At 42.8% G+C, this 22,553-nt stretch overlaps 1 protein-coding gene across 2 annotated transcripts in view; it reads right to left on the bottom strand.

The window, feature by feature from the left end:
• The window catches only part of PTN (pleiotrophin), a 146,828-nt gene that overhangs the window by 29,369 nt on the left and 94,906 nt on the right, over positions 1 to 22,553 (bottom strand). For both annotated transcript variants that reach the window (XM_049893498.1, XM_049893497.1), the window contains exons 2-4: positions 17,881 to 17,996; positions 16,798 to 16,971; positions 14,091 to 14,252 (exon numbers count right to left, since the gene is read on the bottom strand). In XM_049893498.1, coding sequence (XP_049749455.1) covers positions 14,091 to 14,252; positions 16,798 to 16,971; positions 17,881 to 17,995 — 451 coding nt within the window. In that variant the 5' untranslated portion in view covers position 17,996. The remainder of the gene's footprint in view (positions 1 to 14,090; positions 14,253 to 16,797; positions 16,972 to 17,880; positions 17,997 to 22,553) is intronic.

Here is a 22,553-nt window from a genome sequence, read left to right as displayed (position 1 = left end):
CAGAAAACCCTAAGGAATCCTCCAGAAAACTACTGAAACTAATCGAAGAGTTTGGCAGAGTCTCAGGTTATAAAATAAACATACAAAAATCACTTGGATTCCTCTACATCAACAAAAAGAACACCGAAGAGGAAATAACCAAATCAATACCATTCACGGTAGCCCCCAAGAAGATAAGATACTTAGGAATAAATCTTACCAAGGATGTAAAAGACCTATACAAAGAAAACTACAAAGCTCTACTACAAGAAATTCAAAAGGACATACTTAAGTGGAAAAACATACCTTGCTCATGGATAGGAAGACTTAACATAGTAAAAATGTCTATTCTACCAAAAGCCATCTATACATTTAACGCACTTCCGATCCAAATTCCAATGTCATATTTTAAGGGGATAGAGAAACAAATCACCAATTTCATATGGAAGGGAAAGAAGCCCCGGATAAGCAAAGCACTACTGAAAAAGAAGAAGAAAGTGGGAGGCCTCACCTTACCTGACTTCAGAACCTATTATACAGCCACAGTAGTCAAAACAGCCTGGTATTGGTACAACAACAGACACATAGACCAATGGAACAGAATTGAGAACCCAGACATAGATCCATCCACGTATGAGCAGCTGATATTTGACAAAGGACCAGTGTCAATTAACTGGGGAAAAGACAGCCTTTTTAACAAATGGTGCTGGCATAACTGGATATCCATTTGCAAAAAAATGAAACAGGACCCATACCTCACACCATGCACAAAAACTAACTCCAAGTGGATCAAAGACCTAAACATAAAGACTAAAACGATAAAGATCATGGAAGAAAAAATTGGGACAACCCTAGGAGCCCTAATACAAGGTATAAACAGAATACAAAACATTACCAAAAATGATGAAGAGAAACCCGATAACTGGGAGCTCCTAAAAATCAAACACCTATGCTCATCTAAAGACTTCTCCAAAAGAGTAAAAAGACCACCTACAGATTGGGAAAGAATTTTCAGCTATGACATCTCCGACCAGCGCCTGATCTCTAAAATCTACATGATTCTGTCAAAACTCAACCACAAAAAGACAAACAACCCAATCAAGAAGTGGGCAAAGGATATGAACACACATTTCTCTAAAGAAGATATTCAGGCAGCCAACAGATACATGAGAAAATGCTCTCGATCATTAGCCATTAGAGAAATGCAAATTAAAACTACGATGAGATTCCATCTCACACCAGCAAGGCTGGCATTAATCCAAAAAACACAAAATAATAAATGTTGGAGAGGCTGCGGAGAGATTGGAACTCTCATACACTGCTGGTGGGAATGTAAAATGGTACAACCACTTTTGAAATCTATCTGGTGTTATCTTAAACAGTTAGAAATAGAACTACCATACAACCCAGAAATCCCACTCCTCGGAATATACCCTAGAGATACAAGAGCCTTCATACAAACAGATATATGCACACCCATGTTTATTGCAGCTCTGTTTACAATAGCAAAAAGCTGGAAGCAACCAAGGTGTCCATCAACGGATGAATGGGTAAATAAATTGTGGTATATTCACACAATGGAATACTACGCATCGATAAAGAACAGTGACGAATCTGTGAAACATTTCATAACATGGAGGAACCTGGAAGGCATTATGCTGAGCGAAATGAGTCAGAGGCAAAAGGACAAATATTGTATAAGACCACTATTATAAGATCTTGAGAAATAGTAAACCTGAGAAGAACACATACTTTTGTGGTTACGAGGGGGGGAGGGAGGGAGGGTGGAAGAGGGTTTTTTTATTGATTAATCAGTAGATAAGAACTGCTTTAGGTGAAGGGAAAGACAACACTCAATACATGGAAGGTCAGCTCAATTGGACTGGACCAAAAGCAAAGAAGTTTCCGGGATAAAATGAATGCTTCAAAGCTCAGCGGAGCAAGCGCGGGGGTCTGGGGAACATGGTTTGCGGGGACTTCTAAGTCAATTGGCAAAATAATTCTATTATGAAATCATTCTGCATCCCACTTTGAAATGTGGCGTCTGGGGTCTTAAATGCTAACAAGCAGCCATCTAAGATGCAGCAATTGGTCTCAACCCACCTGGAGCAAAGGAAAATGAAGAACACCAAGCCCACATGACAACTAAGAGCCCAAGAGACAGAAAGGGCCACATGAACCAGAGACCTACATCATCCTGAGACCAGAAGAACTAGTTGGTGCCCGGCCACAATCCATGACTGCCCTGACAGGGAGCTCAGCAGAGGACCCCTGAGGGAGCAGGAGAGCAGTGGGATGCAGACCCCAAATTCTCATAAGAAGACCAAACTTAATGGTCTGACTGAGACTGGAGGAATCCCGGCGGTCATGCTCTCCAGACCTTCTGTTGACACAGGACAGGAACCATCCCTGAAGACAACTCATCAGACATGAAAGGGACTGGTCAGCGGGTGGGAGAGAGACGCTGATGAAGAGCTAATTATATCAGGTGTACACTTGAGATTGTGTTGGCAACTCTTGTCTGGAGGGGGGATGGGAGGATAGAGAGAGAGGGAAGCCGGCAAAATTGTCAAGAAAGGAGAGACTGAAAGGGCTGACTCAAGACGGGGAGAGTAAGTGGGAGTAGGGAGTGAGATGTATGTAAACTTATATGTGACAGACTGATTGGATTTGTAAACGTTCACTTGAAGCTTAATAAAAGTTATTATAAAAAAAAAATAAAAATAATAATTCACCCTGATCAAGTGGGATTTATACCAGGTATTGTCTGCAAGGCTGGTTTAATATCAGAAAAACCATTAATGTAATCCACCACATAAATAAAACAAAAGACAAAAACCACATGATCTTATCAATTGATGCAGAAAAGGCATTTGACAAAGTCCAACACCCATTTATGATAAAAACTCTTACCAAAATAGGAATTGAAGGAAAATTCCTCAACATAATAAAGGGCATCTATGCAAAGCCAACAGCCAATATCACTCTAAATGGAGAGAACCTGAAAGCATTTCCCTTGAGAACGGGAACCAGACAAGGATGCCCTTTATCGCCGCTCTTATTCAACATTGTGCTGGAAGTCCTAGCCAGGGCAATTAGGCTAGACAAAGAAATAAAAGGTATCCGGATTGGCAAGGAAGAAGTAAAGTTATCACTATTTGCAGATGACATGATTATATACACAGAAAACCCTAAGGAATCCTCCAGAAAACTACTGAAACTAATCGAAGAGTTTGGCAGAGTCTCAGGTTATAAGATAAACATACAAAAATCACTTGGATTCCTCTACATCAACAGAAAGAACACCGAAGAGGAAATAACCAAATCAATACCATTCACAGTAGCCCCCAAGAAGATAAGATACTTAGGAATAAATCTTACCAAGGATGTAAAAGACCTATACAAAGAAAACTACAAAGCTCTACTACAAGAAATTAAAAAGGACATAGTTAAGTGGAAAAACATACCTTGCTCATGGATAGGAAGACTTAACATAGTAAAAATGTCTATTCTACCAAAAGCCATCTATACATTTAACGCACTTCCAATCCAAATTCCAATGTCATATTTTAAGGGGATAGAGAAACAAATCACCAATTTCATACGGAAGGGAAAGAAGCCCCGGATAAGCAAAGCACTACTGAAAAAGAAGAAGAAAGTGGGAGGCCTCACTTTACCTGACTTCAGAACCTATTATACAGCCACAGTAGTCAAAACAGCCTGGTACTGGTACAACAACAGGCACATAGACCAACGGAACAGAATTGAGAACCCAGACATAGATCCATCCATGTATGAGCAGCTGATATTTGACAAAGGACCAGTGTCAATTAATTGGGGAAAAGATAGCCTTTTTAACAAATGGTGCTGGCATAACTGGATATCCATTTGCAAAAAAATGAAACAGGACCCACACCTTACACCATGCACAAAAACTAACTCCAAGTGGATCAAAGACCTGAACATAAAGACTAAAATGATAAAGATCATGGAAGAAAAAATTGGGACAACCCTAGGAGCCCTAATACAAGGTATAAACAGAATACAAAATATTACCAAAAATGATGAAGAGAAACCCGATAACTGGGAGCTCCTAAAAATCAAACACCTATGCTCATCTAAAGACTTCTCCAAAAGAGTAAAAAGACCACCTACAGATTGGGAAAGAATTTTCAGCTATGACATCTCCGACCAGCGCCTGATCTCTAAAATCTACATGATTCTGTCAAAACTCAACCACAAAAAGACAAACAACCCAATCAAGAAGTGGGCAAAGGATATGAACACACATTTCACTAAAGAAGATATTCAGGCAGCCAACAGATACTTGAGAAAATGCTCTCGATCATTAGCCATTAGAGAAATGCAAATTAAAACTACGATGAGATTTCATCTCACACCAGCAAGGCTGGCATTAATCCAAAAAACACAAAATAATAAACGTTGGAGAGGCTGCGGAGAGATTGGAACTCTCATACACTGCTGGTGGGAATGTAAAATGGTACAACCACTTTGGAAATCTATCTGGCGTTATCTTAAACAGTTAGAAATAGAACTACCATACAACCCAGAAATCCCACTCCTGGGAATATACCCTAGAGATACAAGAGCCTTCATACAAACAGATATATGCACACCCATGTTTATTGCAGCTCTGTTTACAATAGCAAAAAGTTGGAAGCAACCAAGGTGTCCATCAACGGATGAATGGGTAAATAAATTGTGGTATATTCACACAATGGAATACTACGCATCGATAAAGAACAGTGACGAATCTGTGAAACATTTCATAACATGGAGGAACCTGGAAGGCATTATGCTGAGCGAAATTAGTCAGAGGCAAAAGGACAAATATTGTATAAGACCACTATTACAAGATCTTGAGAAACAGTAAACCTGAGAAGAACACATACTTTTGTGGTTACGAGGGGGGGAGGGAGGGAGGGTGGGAGAGGGTTTTTTTATTGATTAATCAGTAGATAAGAACTGCTTTAGGTGAAGGGAAAGACAACACTCAATACATGGAAGGTCAGCTCAATTGGACTGGACCAAAAGCAGAGAAGTTTCCGGGATAAAATGAATGCATCAAAGGTCAGCGGAGCAAGCGCAGGGGTCTGGGGAATATGGTTTGAGGGGACTTCTAAGTCAATTGGCAAAATAATTCTATTATGAAATCATTCTGCATCCCACTTTGAAATGTGGCGTCTGGGGTCTTAAATGCTAACAAGCGGCCATCTAAGATGCAGCAATTGGTCTCAACCCACCTGGAGCAAAGGAAAATGAAGAACACCAAGGCCACATGACATCTAAGAGCCCAAGAGACAGAAAGGGCCACATGAACCAGAGACCTACATCATCCTGAGACCAGAAGAACTAGTTGGTGCCCGGCCACAATCGATGACTGCCCTGACAGGGAGCACAGCAGAGGACCCCTGAGGGAGCAGGAGATCAGTGGGATACAGACCCCAAATTCTCATAAAAAGACCAAACTTAATGGTCTGACTGAGACTAGAGGAATCCCGGCGGCCATGCTCCCCAGACCTTCTGTTGGCACAGGACAGGAACCATCCCCGAAGACAACTCATCAGACATGAAAGGGACTGGTCAGCGGGTGGGAGAGAGACGCTGATGAAGAGGGAGCTAATTATATCAGGTGGACACTTGAGATTGTGTGGGCAACTCTTGTCTGGAGGGGGGATGGGAGGATAGAGAGAGAGGGAAGCAGGCAAAATTGTCAAGAAAGGAGAGACTGAAAGGGCTGACTCAAGAGGGGGAGAGCAAGTGGGAGTAGGGAGTGAGATGTATGTAAACTTATATGTGAGAGACTGATTGGATTTGTAAACGTTCACTTGAAGCTTAATAAAAGTTATTAAAAAAAAAAAAAAAAAAACTGAGCCCAGACTGAATGAGAGGGTTTCTGTCTCATCAAGAAAAGAAAAACTCCCAGAAGGTACCCCATGCTGCCTCTGTCTGGTCAGATGCAACAATAGCAAATACGGACCCATTAAAAGAGTCTCTGAGGAGAGGGACCAGTCCTGGGTAGGCTTGTGGTGGGATCTGCCCCTTCACCTCTCTTCACACAGTGAAAAGTCTCCCAGCTGAGCAAAAGCCCAGCTCTACCTTTGTCGCGATCCTCCGTCAGGGATGTCAGAGCCCAGGAAATTGGAGGAAATGTTAGGGAGTGTCTTTTATCTTTCAAAGAACTAACAAAAGAATCCATTTAGCAGAGAGCGAATCGAGACCGCTGGGAACGTGACTTTACTCAAGGCCTTTCCCCATTTACTTATCAGCTGTACGCGGCCAGCTGAGGGCCGGCATCGTCTTGCACTTAAATGGTTGATTTTTTTGATATTTAAAGATAAATTGTCAGGCCTTAGAGAGGACTAGGCAGCTGTCCAAAAAGAGAAGCAAGATGGCAAAATTTTTAGAAACAGATGGGAAGAAAAAAAAGAATCAGATTTACTATTAGTATCCGGTAAGGGCAGAATGGAGACTGGTGGACAGGGCTTGTTCTTGGTGTGTGGCGTTGAGTCGATTCTGACTCATAGCAACCTCTAGTGACAAGAGTCACATAGGATTTCCTAGGCCGTATAAAAAAAAAAAAAAAAAGTTGTTTTTTTTTTTAATCTTTATGGGAGCAGACTGTCAGGTCTTTTTCCCCTCGTGGAGTCTCTTGGTGAGTTTGAACCACACTTCTGGTTAGAAGCTGAGCACTAAACCATGCGCCACCAGGGCTCCTTGGTGTACAAGATACCAGGGAGGAACAGTATTCTTTTCCTGAACCACTTGCAACAGTGACAGGCACCCACGAGTCCCTCTCCCTGCATGCTCCCAAAAACCTGAGAATTCCCTGTGCCAACCAAACAGGAGGCTGAAATGAGCACCATCCTGGCCTGATGGAATCAAGAGGAGCTGCACTATACACCTTATCTATACATCATATTTAATAAGCAACAACTAATAATTCCCATGTGAACAATGACCCAAGATCCTAGAATGTTCCAAGGTCATCATAATGCAGGGCCATCTGAGGCCCCTAGGAACACCTCAGCTCAGGTCGGGGCCTGCCAACCATGCCTCAGCCTCAGCTCAGAAATCTGTTCTACAGGAGCCTTCTCTATAGGTGGCACCCACCACACACGCAGGACTGCCTCCAGGGCCACAGCTCGCCCACAGATGGGTCCGTCCTGGCATCCCCCTGGACTTGGCCATCCTCTGATTCCACAGTGAGATATCCTCCAAGGGGACCACTGAGAAACACGTGTGGCCTTCCGAAGAGTCATTTATTTGCACTCCGAAGAATTCTCTGCTCTAATATTTTATACACAGCTGTCAGCCCAGGCTGACTCCCGTTTCCAACCTTTTCCACTCGGTCACAGCCCAATTATCCCTACAGGTTTCTCTAAAACTCAACACTTGCAACTGACCTGGAAAACTATTACTGAGAGACCGAACTCTCTCTATAGTGGGGTACTCAACTTCCCCTATATGAAATTACTATCAGAAACTTCTCCTCCAAGTAGTGGAATCAGTGCCTCACGCGACCCAATGGGCGAGAGGGCTAGGTCTGATTTGCTTGAACACACTCCAGCATTCCTGCACATTCCCTGGCAGATACCATAAATTAGCTCCCTAAATGCCCATTTAAGCCCCGTTCAACTTCTCTTCCTGTATTATAGAGTCTGACAAGTTAGGGAGACATTTTCCAGACTCCCTTGGAGTGAGGTTTAATAGGTGACCGAGGTTCCACCAAGTAAACCAAAACCAAACCAACTGCCTTTGAGTCAACTCTGACTCTTGGTGGCCCCACGTGTGTCACAGTAGTATTGTGCCCCATAGGGTTTTCTTGGCTGTAGTCTTTATGCAAGCAGATCACCAGGCCTTTCTTCCCAGGTGCCCCTGAGCAGGCTTGAGCAGCCAGCCAACCTTTTGGGGAGTAGCCGAGCACTTGCCATTTGCACCACCCAGGACTCCTCTCCACCAAGCCTTGTTGTTGCTGTTGTTAGTAACCACCACGTCAATTCCAAGTAGACATGTTTAAGTGCAACTCGGAGGTAGAAGTGAGCAACCCGAGCCAGAGGCTGCATTTGGGGAGAGTGGGTATTCTGGTAAGAAAGGCGGCAGGAGTGTCGGGTACTTTTGGACAGCTATGGTGGAGTTTCTGGAGCCCTGGTGGCACAGCGGTTAAGAGCTCAGCTGCTAACCAAAAGGTCGGCAGTTCAAATTCACCAGCCACTCCTTGGAAATCCTCTGGGGCAACCGCACTATGTCCTATAGGGTCTCATGAATGGGAAACGACGCGATGGCACCTAACAACTGCATGGTGGAGTTTTCAGGGTCCGAACGTTAGCGTTCTATGTGTGAGCAGCTGGCAATTTCAGGAGCAGACTTTCTGCCAGATGGATCACGTGCGGTGCGATTAGACGTTTCTCCTGGATCTGGTGTCTCTGTCTGCATTATTCCTGCCTATGCAGCACCCAAGCCTGATTCTCCAGCCCTCTCGAAGAGCCTGTGAGCTGCATAAAACCAATGAATAAACCCTTTTCTGCTTCAATTAGCTACAGAGTATCTTGGTGTATCTAAAACTTCTGGCCGATTCAAGGTCTTAATCTTCTGTCCTAAGAAACGTAAATCTCAAGTATCCAGCATGATTTTTCACTGATTTATCCCCCTAGACTCTGGCCGATTAAGCAAATTCCTAGTTACAGTCTTTCAATTATCCTTCCCCACAGTGTCACTGCCCACATTCCCAGGAAAGCTGCATGCCAATTGTGCGTTTTCTAATTCTGATGTCCACGTGGAGATATCAATGTTCTCTCTTGTTTTGGATACAGAACACAGACGTGGATGACTGAAAGTCCTTCTCAGAGTAAATGCGGTGACATAACACAAGAGAGTAAGACCTTTGACCAGATATTTCAGGAGCCCTGGTGGTGCAATGGTTAAGTGCTCAGCTATTAACTGAAAGGTGGGCAGACAGCACCCACCCAGTGGCTCCGAGGGAGAACGACCTGGCAATCTGCTTCTGTAATGATTACAGCCAAGAAAACCCTATGGGATAGTTCTACTCTGTCACATGGGGTCGCCGTGAGTCAGGATAGACTCGACGGCACCCAGCAACCACCACCCCGGGACATCAAGTATCATCCTAAGTGTAAATCAAGGCTTGAGTGTAGCGTTTGCGCCATACTGACATGGCAATAGGAAGGATCGCTTTTGTAACTCAAGAGGTAACGGTGTTACACTGGAATGGGATGAATTTTCAGGCAATTTTTCACCAAAGCGAGTGGAATAGTTAGTGATTTTCCAGAGTTTAGATGCCAACTCTAGATATTAAGGCACCCCAAGGTACGTCTTCTTAGTTAGTAATCAAGCTACGAGGATATTTCTCAGTCTCTCTCGATTTAATCCCAGGTAAGCACAACCTTGCCAACATCTTTTTGTTCCATTCTAAAGTTTAAAAAGTATGCTTTTTCACACTGAAAATCATCTCCCAAGACAAAAGAGGTAGAAACCAACCAAAAAGAGTTCCTTAAAGGAACATAAACAAAGGAAAACCAGAGTCGGACCACGTGTTTGATGAGAAGGATGACAATAGCAAGAACAGTATTTTCTGGCTATGAGCTCCAGGCTGGGTTTTATGAAATACTCACACTGAAGTATTTCAGTAAGATAATTATTTTCCTCAAGACCACAATACCCTATACTGTCATTTACAAAAACCTCACCCCTATGGAAAGTCCCTTTCCTATTTTTCCCATGCTTGAAAAATGGCTCCAAAAAAAAAACAGTCAGAAAGAAATAAAACCTGGCACAGATTCTGCTAACCCAAAGAGCCTTGGCTCAGTCATAGATTTCCTCTGTCCTTGTTATATGAGGGTTACATCAGGTACAGAAGCTCTAGACACGGAGATGTGAGATATGACCAGAGTCCTATGCGTTTGTAGCATCCACAGGCAGCATGCTGTGAGGCAGAAAAGCACGAGGGCTTTGGGTGGGTCAGAGCTTGAATCTGAATCCTGGCCCCCCCACTTACAAGCTGTGAGGCCTTGGGAAAGTGGTTTGACGTCTCTGAGCCTATGCTTTCTCGTATATAAAGCAGGATAACTAAAACCTACTGCACAGGGTTACTCTGAAGCTTAAATTAAGTGAGGAAGTGCTTGTATCACAGTACCTAACTGAAAACTGGGCATATATTCCATGGGAGTTCCCTGACTCCTAACTTCTTCATGTACTGATGTAAAACAGGAGAAAACATTGCTGGCTCATTCTTTCCTGAATAAAGGGGAGAAAGAAAAAAAAAAAAAGGTAATTTATGATTGTATAACTTTGAAAAAAGTTGGGTTACATGATGTCTTTAAGGCAGTATCCACCAGTTTTTGATGTCTTGCTGGGCTTTAAGGAGGAGGGGTACTGTGTTTAATGCCTTTTCCCCTTCAACATTCATTTACTACACAATATTTATTCAGCACTTTATATGCCAGGCCTTGTTCTAGACACGAGAGAGTCACTTAAGAGCAAAAGAAGCCAAGTCCTTGTCTTCCTAGAACGTAGATTCTGGTGGATGTCTTCCAGAACCACTTCAGAATTAATGTGGTAGAAAATCTCTTCTTCCATTTAAGAGTCATCCTGCACACCAGTATTGGGCTTTACAAAGCTAACCTTCTCCCATTTCAAAGGAAAATCAAACCCACGGAGTTTAGCTTATACCCATATGGGATTTAGGTGACGAATCAGCAGGGTACGAAAGAGAAGCCCTGTCTAGAGTCCGTCAAATGTTGGCTCCATCATTTATTAGTGATGCATCGCTGTGAGTCGGAATTGACTTGATGGCAGTGGGTTTGGTTTTTTTGGTGTTTTTAGTTGCCATCAAGTTCGTTCTGAGTCATGGCAACCCCATGTGTGCAGAGTAGAACTGCTCCATGGGGTTTCCAAGGCTGTGACCTTTCAGAAGCAGATTGCCAGGGCTGTCTTCTGATGTGCCTCAGGGTGGATTCGAACCACCAAGCTTTCAGTTAGTAGTTGAGCACTTAACCATTTGCACCCTCCAGCTCCTGTCCTGTTGTATAAAGGAGTTAACTAGTGTTCTTCAGTTTCCCTTATAATAATATCTACCAGCAAGGGTACATGGGACTCCATGAGATAATGCATGTAAAACATCTACTGCCAGTCATGACGGTAGAAACAGTCATAGTCATGGTACCATAGATTCCATTTTATTATTACCTTTCCATTGCTCAGAAGAAAATGAGCCATCTTAAGGCTAGAAACTCATAAAGGGAAAGCTATGATTTCTATTCACGATTATTTGAGGAAAAAAGGTACAGAAATCTCTACAACCCACACATACCACCCGTTATACTTTATTTCAACCAAAAAATAAAATATGTGAAAGGAAAGCATGTATGACTCCCATGCAGAAAGTCTTCTTTCTGATTGATGCCCCGGCTCAACTCTTACTACAAGATGGTCCTTTGTAAAGAATATCTGGTGCCGTGAAGTCATTCACAAAACTGTCCTTTGTTCAGAGGGGAAAGAAGGGTTAACTTAGCAAAGCTTTGAGATGCATAAAAGGAACGTTGCATTTTAATGACTTATAAAACACATAACTTGTGGCTTTATGACATACAGAGCTCACCCAGGGCAGTCTCATTTATATACCTTATTTAATTAATATGATAAAAACTACAGAATGTCTGTTGTTGTTTTTGTTGTTGTTGTTGTTGTTGTTGTTAGGGGCCAAAGAGTTGGTTCTGACTCACAGCAACACTATGCACAACAAAACAAGACACTGCCCGGTCCTGCGCCATCCCCACAATCCTTGTTACATTTGAGCCCGCTGTTGTAGCCACTGTGTTAGTCTATCTCATCGAGGGTCTTCCTCTTTTTCACTGACCCTCTACTTTACCAAGTGTGATGTCCTTCTCCAGGGACTAATCTTTCTTGATAACATGTCCAAAGACTGGGAGACAGAATGCCAACTCACTCGAAATTTCACCACTGTTTTTCAAGACAACACCCTGAACCAAATTTTAACCTTTAAAACTGGAGGGGAAATTGTCAAAAGGTAAAATATCTACAAGTCCAATTAAAAGAGAGTGCTCAATTAATTTTTTTAACAAATATCCTGAGGGGTCTTGATAAATCACTTTCCCAGTTTTTCCCATTTACTCCAAACATTTCAACATTTTCCATATTTACCCAGGCTCACCACCATCTCTCACCAAATCACTCACAGGAGAGAACCAAGACGGGACAGAGACAGAACATGTGTGTGGTATCTGTCGGTGGGTTTCAAAAGAGAGCAACAATTCTCCATACTCTGGGCTGCATCTAGAAAACTACTGATGCTGACTGAATTGGTCTGGGTTATACCCTGGCACTGGGATTTTTGTAAGTTCCCCAGAAAATTCTAATGTGTAGTCCAGGCTGAGAAGTACTTCGTTTGAGCATGGGGACACCTGTAATTCTTTTTACCCTGTATTTGTGTCGAACAATTTGGCGCTGTAGCTGAGTTAAACATAAACTAATCTGAAGACTGCATGTCTGAGTTCTTCCATTTGGGGATGTGTGTCACTTAGTTGACACGGCTATTCATTTTGATTAGGTCCGACAGGTTGTCTCTAGACAAGTGATATTTGTAAAGCTGGCATGAGCACTTACTGTACGAACACTACCCACATCCCAACACCCCTTCGTGGCTTCCAAACACCCACTATAATAGACAGGTCGCTGAAGTCTGGAAAGGCAGCTTAATCCTAAGATTCTCCATCTGCAGATTCCACCTGCACCTGGCCATTTCCAGGTCGGAGGGAACCATCTCCCTGAGAAAGGCATCTGAGGCTTAGGAGCCAGGCGTGTGAAGAGAGTCCTTTATGACCACTAGCAGCAAACCAGCTCATCTTCCTGTTTCTCAGGTGTTTTTCTTATTTTCATTTATTAAGGGCTTCATGGCCATTTTCTAAGTTTCTCCTTATATATATTTAACCTGATCAGTATGAATTCTCAGGTCAATTTTAGAGCTCAAATGTGAGCAGAGGCCAAGAGAATATTCTAATTTTGAGTCCACTGACGGTCAACAAAGGTCCCTGGGTGGCGCAAAAGGTTGGTGGTTCAAGCTCGCATAGCATTACCATGGAAGAAAGGCCTGGCAGTCTATTTCTGTAAAGATTACAGCCAAGAAAACCCTATAGGGCAGTTCTACTCTGCAACACATGGAGTCGCCATGAGTCAGAATCGACCAGACAGCAAAAGGTTTGTTTTCTTTTTTTTTGTTTGTTCTTGAGGGTCATGAAATAAAAGAATTTAATGCCTCCTTTTCTTCCCTCCATAGGATTCCATTTGTACAAAACCATGGCCATGACATTTGCTGTGGGTTTACCTTCTCCAGCATGAGAACAGTCTGGCTCTCTGGAAATGAATTCGATAGCACTCTACAATTTAAAAATCCCCAGTGTCTGTAGTTGGTAAAATAATCCAACTAAACCCAACATAAGGCTCAGAAGAAAGTGGAAGAAATACAGACTCTACCAAGCTTTGCAGTGGAGGAGGGGATTATGTAAATAACTTACCCAATTTCATGAAAACTAAATACCTAGGATAATCTGGGAGAGCCTTGATTTAAACTGTTGTGCCTTGGGATCCTTTTAAGTTTGTTCATATTTGTCAGCATGTGAGTCTCAATGTCAAGTTTGGAAATATGGACACCACACAACAACTGCCTTAATTGGCCTGTTTGCCGAGTGATGTATCTGTCCTAGGAGACTGCACCAGCCATCTATGCAGAAGACTTCATTTTTCTTTTAATGTCTCTTACTTCTTTGTTTATAACCTTGTTTTTTAATTGTGGTAAACATAAAGGTAACAAACATTTGCCAGGTCTACCATCTTCACATGCACAGTTCAGTATATTAATTATGTTTCATATGAACTCATCGACTACCTGCAGGAAAGTAGTTGTGTGATGTTCAATTATTGGACTTCTTCAATCCCTTTCTAAAGGGGATTTTCCTAAGATTTCCCTCTGGAAAATGGGTTTCCACACCTAAAGATCCCGCCTGAATCAAGGAATCCATTTACGCTGAGATTGTGCTATAGCGGCAGGCACCTACCTTGAGGTTTGGCCTTGGTCAGCTTCCCACAGGGCTTGGAGATGGTGACAGTCTTCTGGCAATCGGCGTTGTGCAGGGCTCGCTTCAGGCTGCCGGTTCTGGTCTTCAGGGCAGTATTCAGGTCGCACTCTCCCCAGGCTTGGAACTGGTATTTGCACTCCGCTAAGGGCAGGGAGAGGAAAACAGAAATCTCTGTGAGATCCTATTGGGATGCCATGATACTAAAGACACATTTTTGGCCGAGTCAGGAACAACGAGTCAGTCTTTGTTACATGAGGGTTAGATCAAGTGATAGGTAAGGTCCCCAGAAGTGCTGCCATTTAACAATTGTAGATCTATTTAGCTAAAATGACCAGAGTCCCGTGAGTCTGCAGCACTGAGAGGCAGCCTGGTGTGACTCAGAAAGGCAGAGGAGCCTTAGCCTCACCCTAACCCTTGGCAACCCCTCATCTGTTCTCCACTTTTATAATTTTGTCCCTTCAAAAATGATGTATGAATGAAGTCATACAGTCTGTCACCTTTTGAGGTCCACTTTTCTCTCAGCAGGATTCCCTCGAGGTCCATCCAAGTCACTGCATGTTGTTCCTAGCTTTCACCCTTTTTTTGCTGAGTAGGATACCATGTACCACAGTTTATTTAAAGGGGATCTGGGATGTTTCCAGATTTAGGTTATTACAAAGAAAGCTGCTCTCCACATCTGTGGACAAGTTTCTGTGTGAACACACTTCACTCCTCTGGGATAAATGCCCAAGATTACAACTGCTGGTTCATTTGGTCAGCACATATTTAGTTGTATGAGAAACTGTCACGCTCTTCCATTGTTACTCTACTACTTTACAAGGAGCCTTGCTGGCACAGTGGTTAAGCACTCAGCTGCTAGCCAAAAGGTCAGTGGTTGGAACCCACCAGCTGCTTCATGGGAGGAAGATGTGGCAGTCTGCCTCCCTAAAGATTACAGCCTAGGAAACCCTATGGGGCAGTTATTCTCTGTCTTACAGGGTTGCTATGAGTCAAAATCAACTCCACGGCAACGGGTTTGGTTCTTTTTTTTTTTTGGTAGTACTCTACCTTCTCCCCAGCAATATATGAGTAATCTAGTTTCTCTTCATCCTTGCTATTATTTGGTCTTAGCACAACTTTTTTTTTTTTTTAGCCATTCTGAAAGGCCAAGTAGTGACATGTCGTTGTGGTTTTAATTTGTATTTCCCTAATGACTAATGACGAACATTTTCCAGGTGTATTTGCCATCTGTACATCCTGTTTAGTGAAATGCCTCTTAATGTCTTTAGATCATTTTTAATTCAATTTTTCGGTTTTTTTTTGTTGTTGTTCTTGGGTTGTAAGAGTTCTTTATATATTCTAGATACAAGTCCTTTAAGACATACTTTTTTACCTTTCTGCAGGTGAGTATTTAGGGTGCACCATCTAGTATCTAAGGCCAAATGTATCAGAATCCACGTTGCTGTTATACAACTTGTCTCCGCCCAGTAAAAGCACCCCAAAGGTTATAGAAGGGGAAAGAAATACGTGTGTAAATCCATACTCTTCCTTCAATTGCCTATAGGCCACAGTGCATTTCCACTGAACAAAAGGAGGGTATCTGGGGTACTGTGTCTCACTGTGGCTAAAGAGGACATAAAGTTTAGGACGTGGAAGAAAGAGGTTATTTTGTTTTGAATAGGTGGATGAAGTCAGAGTGGGGCTGGTTATCACCAGTGAGAGAAAAGTCTGTGAAAAGTGGCCACACAGCTCCTGTCTGGAGGCGAAATGAGAAGGCAGAGGGGGACAGGAGCTGGCTGAACGGACACGGGGAATACAGGGTGGAGAGGAAGAGTGCGCTGCCTCATTAGGGGGAGAGCAACTAGGAGTACGTAGCAAAGTGTATATAAATTTTTATATGAGAGACTGACCTATAAACTTTCACTTAACACACAATAAAAAAAAAAAAAAGTGGCCACAAACAGCCCTGTTGCATTTGATAAGTAACTCTGTGGAGCCTGGTGGCTCAGTGGTTAAGAGCCTGGCTGCTAACCAAAAGGGTGGCAGTTCGAATCCACCAGCTGCTCCTTGGAAACCTTATGGGGCAGGTCTACTCTGTCCTATAGGGTCACTATGAGTTGGAATAGACTTGATGGCAATGGGTTTTTGTTTTCCCCCATAGAGAGAAAGGGGAGGAGGTCAAAAGAGAGAGAGGACCCAAAGGTGGCAGAGAGAGAGAGACAGCAAAGGAGGGGAGTAAATAAGAAAAGGGGAAAGGGCAAAAGAGGAACTCAGAATGGAAGAATAAGAGGGTGGAGGGATGAATAAATACTGCCAGAGGGACTAAGGGTATAGTTCATGTTCCTATTGGGTAAGGCAGTGGTTCTTAGCCAGTGACCATTTTCTGCCCAGAGGTATTTGGCAATGTCTGCACACACTGCTAGTTGTCTTGCTGACTGGTGGTGGAGATGCTGCAGGAAACCAGTGGGTGGAAGCCAGGGATGCTGCTAAATGTCCCACAGTGCACAGGTTGGGTCCTCACGACAAAAAATTATCTGGCTCAAATGTCAGTAAGGCCCAGGTTCAGAAACCCTGGGGTCACTCTGTGTTAAATAAAATACACTTACTTTAAACAAATTGCAGTCAACCTCAAAAAGGCATTTCATGGAAGAAACAGAAGATTCTCTGAGTGGGAAATTGGATCAATAGGACAACAGGTTAGATGTACCTCCGAACTGCTTTTTCCAGTTGCAGGGGATCTTACATCGCTGGGTCTTCATCGTTTGCTTGCACTCGGCTCCGGTCCTGGTGCCCTCCCGGGTGCCCAGCCCACAGTCTCCACTGGTGGGCACACACACACTCCACTGCCACTCTCCACAGTCAGACTTCTTCATTTTTTTTTCTGGAAAGAACGGTGGAGAAGTAGTCAGCTTTCAGAAAATGCTGGAATGCCTATTTAAAACCAAATTCATTTCTGAGCACCTTAATCATTGGGTCAATGCTTTCTACCTTTCTCCTCACTCCCCAGTTAATAGTAGGAAGTCGATGGGTGTCAGCTGAATGGTTTGGTCAATAAATGACCAAGAGAAGGGAGAGAGAAAACTGAGGAAGGAGCTGGAACCAAAACTAACGTAGCTCTTATTATGTGTCAGGGACTGTGCTAAGTGATTTGCCCACATTTCTTCTTAGAAACAGGTATTTCTACAGAAGAAGAGACAGTCAAAAGCAGTTAAGCCTTAAAAATGAGAATGCAATCTATTAGAAGTAAAAATTGTTTGATTAGCCTTTTCAGTGTAAGTCGATACCCCCTTCTCCGACTTGTAGATGGAATGGCCTGGGAGAAATATGGCGGATCGAGGACTTTGACTCCCAACTCCACTGCCCACTTACTGAGAGGCACTGGGGAAGCTGTCTGGGCTTCAGTTTTCACCCATGTAAATCTCAGATTTAGAAAAGTCTTTGCAGGGCTTTTTTGAAGGCAATGTAAGTAAAGCATCTGATTTCTGGTTAACGTTCCACACAGCGTTGCGTATATGGCAGCTGCCAGTAGGACCATCATCTGAGTGACAATCAGCAGCCACACTCCAGGACTCACAGAGGGAGGAAATGAGAGCAGACGGTGTGCAGGATCCTCTAATTACTTAGAAGGGAAAAAGAAAGGAAGGGAGGAAAAAGAAAAGGAGGGAGGGATACAGGGAGGAAGAAGAAGGAAGGAAGGATGGTAGGGAGGGAAGAAGGATAAAAAGCAAGTCATTGAGCTAGGCGGACATTAGTCCATGAAGCACCTTGCCTTCACAACCCTTCTGCTTACCTGGTTTCTCTTTCTTCCCTGCTTGAGCATTGTCCACAGCTGCCAAAATGAAAATGAATGCCAAGAAGGCAGCTGCAAATTTTCGACGCTGCTGCTGGTACTGTTGGGACTGCATTCTAGGGATAAACAACAGAGGGACAGAAGAAAGTGGCATCAATTTAAGTCAGAGAGGAAGGCTTACTGAACTCCTTGATGAAGATCTCTGCTTTCCATTTCGGGAATATTAGATCTCAGGTTGGTTCACAGCAATCACCTTGGATGGAATTTTATTTTTTCTCTCCAACAGCCACAGAAATAAGGGCTCTTGTGCAGTCAATCATGTATTCACTTATAAAATCCAACAGGTCTGCACAGAGCCATTTGCTAAGTATGACTTAAGTGTTATGCAAGAGAAAGAACTTGGACGATGTGTTTGAGCTGACGGTGATGGGAAGTCTTGCTGATAGAGTGGGTTGGTAATGTCAATCACTATAGCCAACTACCAAAAATCCTAATGGTACCCACAATTGATCCTGGGGTTGAAGTCCACATGGATAATTTAAATGGGCATAATAAATGGACTATCTATGCAAGTGTATGTTCACTGTTTATCTTAAATGCGTTGTTAATTACCCACATCTCTGAAATTTTAGGCTTTCTCTGACCGTTACTGTGTTATCTTATCATCATTATTCATAGATCAACTGAAGACTGAAGCAGAAAACAGTAGAGACAGCTTAGCGCCTGTGATAAATATCAAACACACTCATAAGCTCACATCTGCTAAAAATCCGCTAAGCACTCCGATATCATGAATACCTTTTACACTCCCTCCTAATTTGAAATTCTCCACGTTTGATATGAATCAAAATCTCAAGACAACGTGAGAAGGACTACCCTAAAACTTGAAAACATTTGTGCCAGCCAAGGGACACTGTGCCAAAACATACTTGAGGTAGCCTTGGTCCAAGCCCCAAGACACACTCACTTCCCAATGGCTACACCAAGTCAGTGGTTGTAGCCACTCACCTGGCATGTATTAATTAATCTCCATCTGCTGTGTTCACAGCCTTTTATATTTCAAATAAAATGGCAGTAATGGCCAGTGGTCATTAACTTTGAGGGTTTTTCCTACATGTGGTAATAGACTGGTTTAGATGTTTCCATACTGTCTTGAATGTGAGCAATAAAACCCTTATGAAAGCCAATTATTCTCTCATATGTTGGGGATGGGATCATTCATTCCGCAACTTGGTTCTCTCATTAAAAACTGTCTATAAAATGGCATAGTTGCTACTGAATCTGTCCTGTTTCTGGGACGTTGGAAATGCTGTCCTACGTCAGTGCTATTTTTTCACTGCTGATTTAGGATTCCAAGTGTATGGATAAAGCATACTTAATTTATAAATTTAAATCAATATTTGGCGATTTGATCCTCTCACTGAATCACAAGTTCTGGCTAACTATTCACCATCGCCATCAGTTTCTACAACCTCAGTACTGGAGCTTTGTTTTTCCTTCTAATGCTAAATTCCTACACCTCTACTCCGCTGATGCTCTCACAGAAAAGTCGCCATTGATTTTGAGGCACCTTTTTCTGATGCCTTCATTGGGCGTGAACAGTATGAGAAGCTAAGCTGAACTTAGAAGGACAAGGCTTCTCAGAGGTGAGTACCCCCTGCAGCTCTACTGCTATACACTTTCGTCATATACTCAAAAAGGATTTAAACATCAATAGGTGTTTTTGTTTTTTTTTTTTTTTTTTTAGGTTTAATGCGAAATGGAAGTCTTCTGCTGTCTTCCCCAAAAGGTCTGAGAACAAAAGAGTGGCCAGCCACTCTGGTGGCAGTTACTTTTCATTTGAGTTTTCTTAAAGAATAAGTTAGCTTTTCAATTCCCAACTTTTAAATTGTAATGTCTTCTTCTCCAAGTTTGAATTTGACTTTATCTTTAACAATTCCCTACAAATACCCTGAAATATTTTGATAGCTATGAATTACAGAAGTATGAGAATTCAGCAACTGCTACTGTGACAACTTGAGAGAACATTCTGACTAAACAACAGGTGGCTAGTCTGGGTCTGGAAACCCCGGTGGGACAGCAGTTAGGACCTATGGCTGCTAACCAAAAGGCTGGCAGTTCAAATCTACCAGGTGCTCTTCGGGAACTCTACAGGGCGGTTCTACTCTGTCCTACACGGTCGCTAGGAGTCAGGATTGGCTTCACAGCAATGGGTTTGGTTTGGTTTGGTTTACTCTGGGTCTGGGCTGATTCTTCAGGGCCCTATAACACATTCAGCAGGAAGAGAGGTCAGCAGCCCCTCCGAGCCCACTGAAAACACTTGGTCACTTGGCAGAGATGGAAAGAACTGTACCCTCCATAAATAACACAATCAACACACACACACACCACACGACACACATTTTGAGAGAAAAATGCTTTAAATCACTGGCCAGTTTTATCCTCAGCATGTCTAGGTTTACACTGCTAAGCTCTTGTATTATTATTTTTGAAAAGCTTTGTCTTCAATCAAATTAAGTTCACTTAATTTCAAGGAAAGAAAAAAAACCCATGCAGGCCAGAATTCCCTCACCATTTAAATTTTTGAGTCACAGAAAGACCTACAAGACAAATAAATGTCACTGAGGTATGAGCCGAGTGGAAAGCAGGGGAGACAGGATTTGGGATGAGAGTCGGGGAGTTAGCAGTGGCAACGCACTCTGTCTGTTTTTGATATCAGTTCAGAACAATTCAGAGTCTTAAGAAGTGGGTAAACGGTGAATTTCAGCACTGAAACGTTCTAAGGAAAATGCACACGATTACAGTGGTCGCCTGTGCACAACACGTGATCTGCAAAAGGCTGGAATTGAGAACACCTTTCTCATCTTCAAAATTTTCTCCCCTTCCTCCCATTTTGCCTACCATTTTGTTTAAGCGTATGTGTTGAAAATCTAGATTGCCTGGGTAAAGAAAATGAGTAAAGGTTATTTAAAAGAAAAGATTTAAGGGGCTTTGAAAAGGGATGATTAAAATTAACTAAAAACCTATATGTGCCCAAACAATACACCACTTAGCATGCTGGGGCCTCAAGGTTCTAGTAAACACTTGAGTCATTAGTACCTGTATAGCTTGCAGGTCTCTTGCTTGTGACATCTGCATAATGGATTGTTTATTTGTCCAAAGCTAAGGCAAAATCTCTCCCCAGACTGAGTTTAACACTGCCTGTTCCCAAAAAATAGGGGGCTACACGAGCCAGAAGGAAGAACATCGACCTTCAGGAAGAATCATGACTTACTTTTCACTCTGAGAAAAATGAAACAGGGGGAGATGGAGGCTTGCTAAATTGCCTCAGTTCTTTTGAGTAAGTTTCTTACTTTTCACCCCTTTTCTTCGACTGTAGTCGTTCTTTAAACTTGTCCTGCTCTACCGTATTGAATTTCATTGGGTTTAACTATTGAGTTGAAGACTACCATCAATGACTGTAGTCTTCAACTCAATGGTTGAATTAGTTTGAGCTGTCTCAATCACTAAGTGTTGAAGCCTCAATGAATAAAGTAAAGTTAAGGAAATTAACTCTAGGGGGAAATTGTTAATATGTTACATCCCAATCTCTTCACTAGAGAAATAGCTGATTAGAAGAAGTCATCTCCCTTTACCTTCAGCATTTTCATGTGGTCTAGAGTTCTTAAGATGATAATACCTGCTTTGTTATGTATTGAATTGTGTCCCCAAATAGATATACTAGAGTCCTAACCCTGTGGAATAGGAAACCTGGTGGTATAACGGTTAAGACTTACGGCTGCTAACCAAAAAGTCAGCAGTTCGAATCCACCAGGCTCTTCTTGGAAATCCTATGGGGCAGTTCTACTCTGTCCTATGGGGTTGCTATGAGTCGGAATCAACTTGATGGCGATGGGTATGGTAACCCCATGAGGTCTCCATCAATCAGAATCAAAGAGGTGGCAACTAACAGCAATAGCACAACCCCCAGTACCCATGAATGTGACCTCACTTGTAAATAGAGTCTTTGAAGATGTTATCACTTAAGTTAACATGAGGTCATGCTGGTGAAGGTTGGGTCTTAATCCAATCTAAGGAAGCACCTTTACAAAAGAGGAAAAGAAACACAGAGGAAAGATGGCTGAGTGGAGATGCATCCACAAGCCAAGGGACACCAGGATACACAGGGAGCTACCTACAAGGAGCTAGAAGAGACAGGGAAGGATCTTCCTTTAGAGCAGGCAGAGGGCACAGGTCTGCAGATAGCCCCTACCCTGAATTCAGACTCTTAGCCTCCGAAAATGTGAGACAATAAATTTCTGAGATGTCTTAGCTCTCCAGTGCTGCTATAACTGAAATACCACAAGCAGATGGCTTTAACAAACAGAAATTTACTCTCTCACAGATTAGGAGGCTAGAAGTCTGAATTCAGGGTGCCAGCTCCAGGGGAAGGCTTTCTCTCTGTCGTTTCTGGGGGGAAAGTCTTTATCAACAATCTTCCCCTGGTCTAGGAGCTTCTCAGCACAAGGACTCTGGGTCCAAAGGACATGCTCCACTCCCAGCTCTTCTTCCTCGGTGGTATGAGGTCCCATATCTCTCTGCTCTCTCTGTTCCCTTCTCTCTCCTTTTTATCTGGTATGACATAAAAGGTGATACGGGGCACACCCCAGGGAAACTTTCCTTACATCTGATTA

Source organism: Elephas maximus, chromosome 8 (assembly GCF_024166365.1).
Source record: "Elephas maximus indicus isolate mEleMax1 chromosome 8, mEleMax1 primary haplotype, whole genome shotgun sequence".
Lineage (NCBI taxonomy): Eukaryota > Metazoa > Chordata > Mammalia > Proboscidea > Elephantidae > Elephas > Elephas maximus.
The sequence above is the reverse complement of the archived record's forward strand: the minus strand, read 5'-3'. Positions and strand labels throughout refer to the sequence as shown.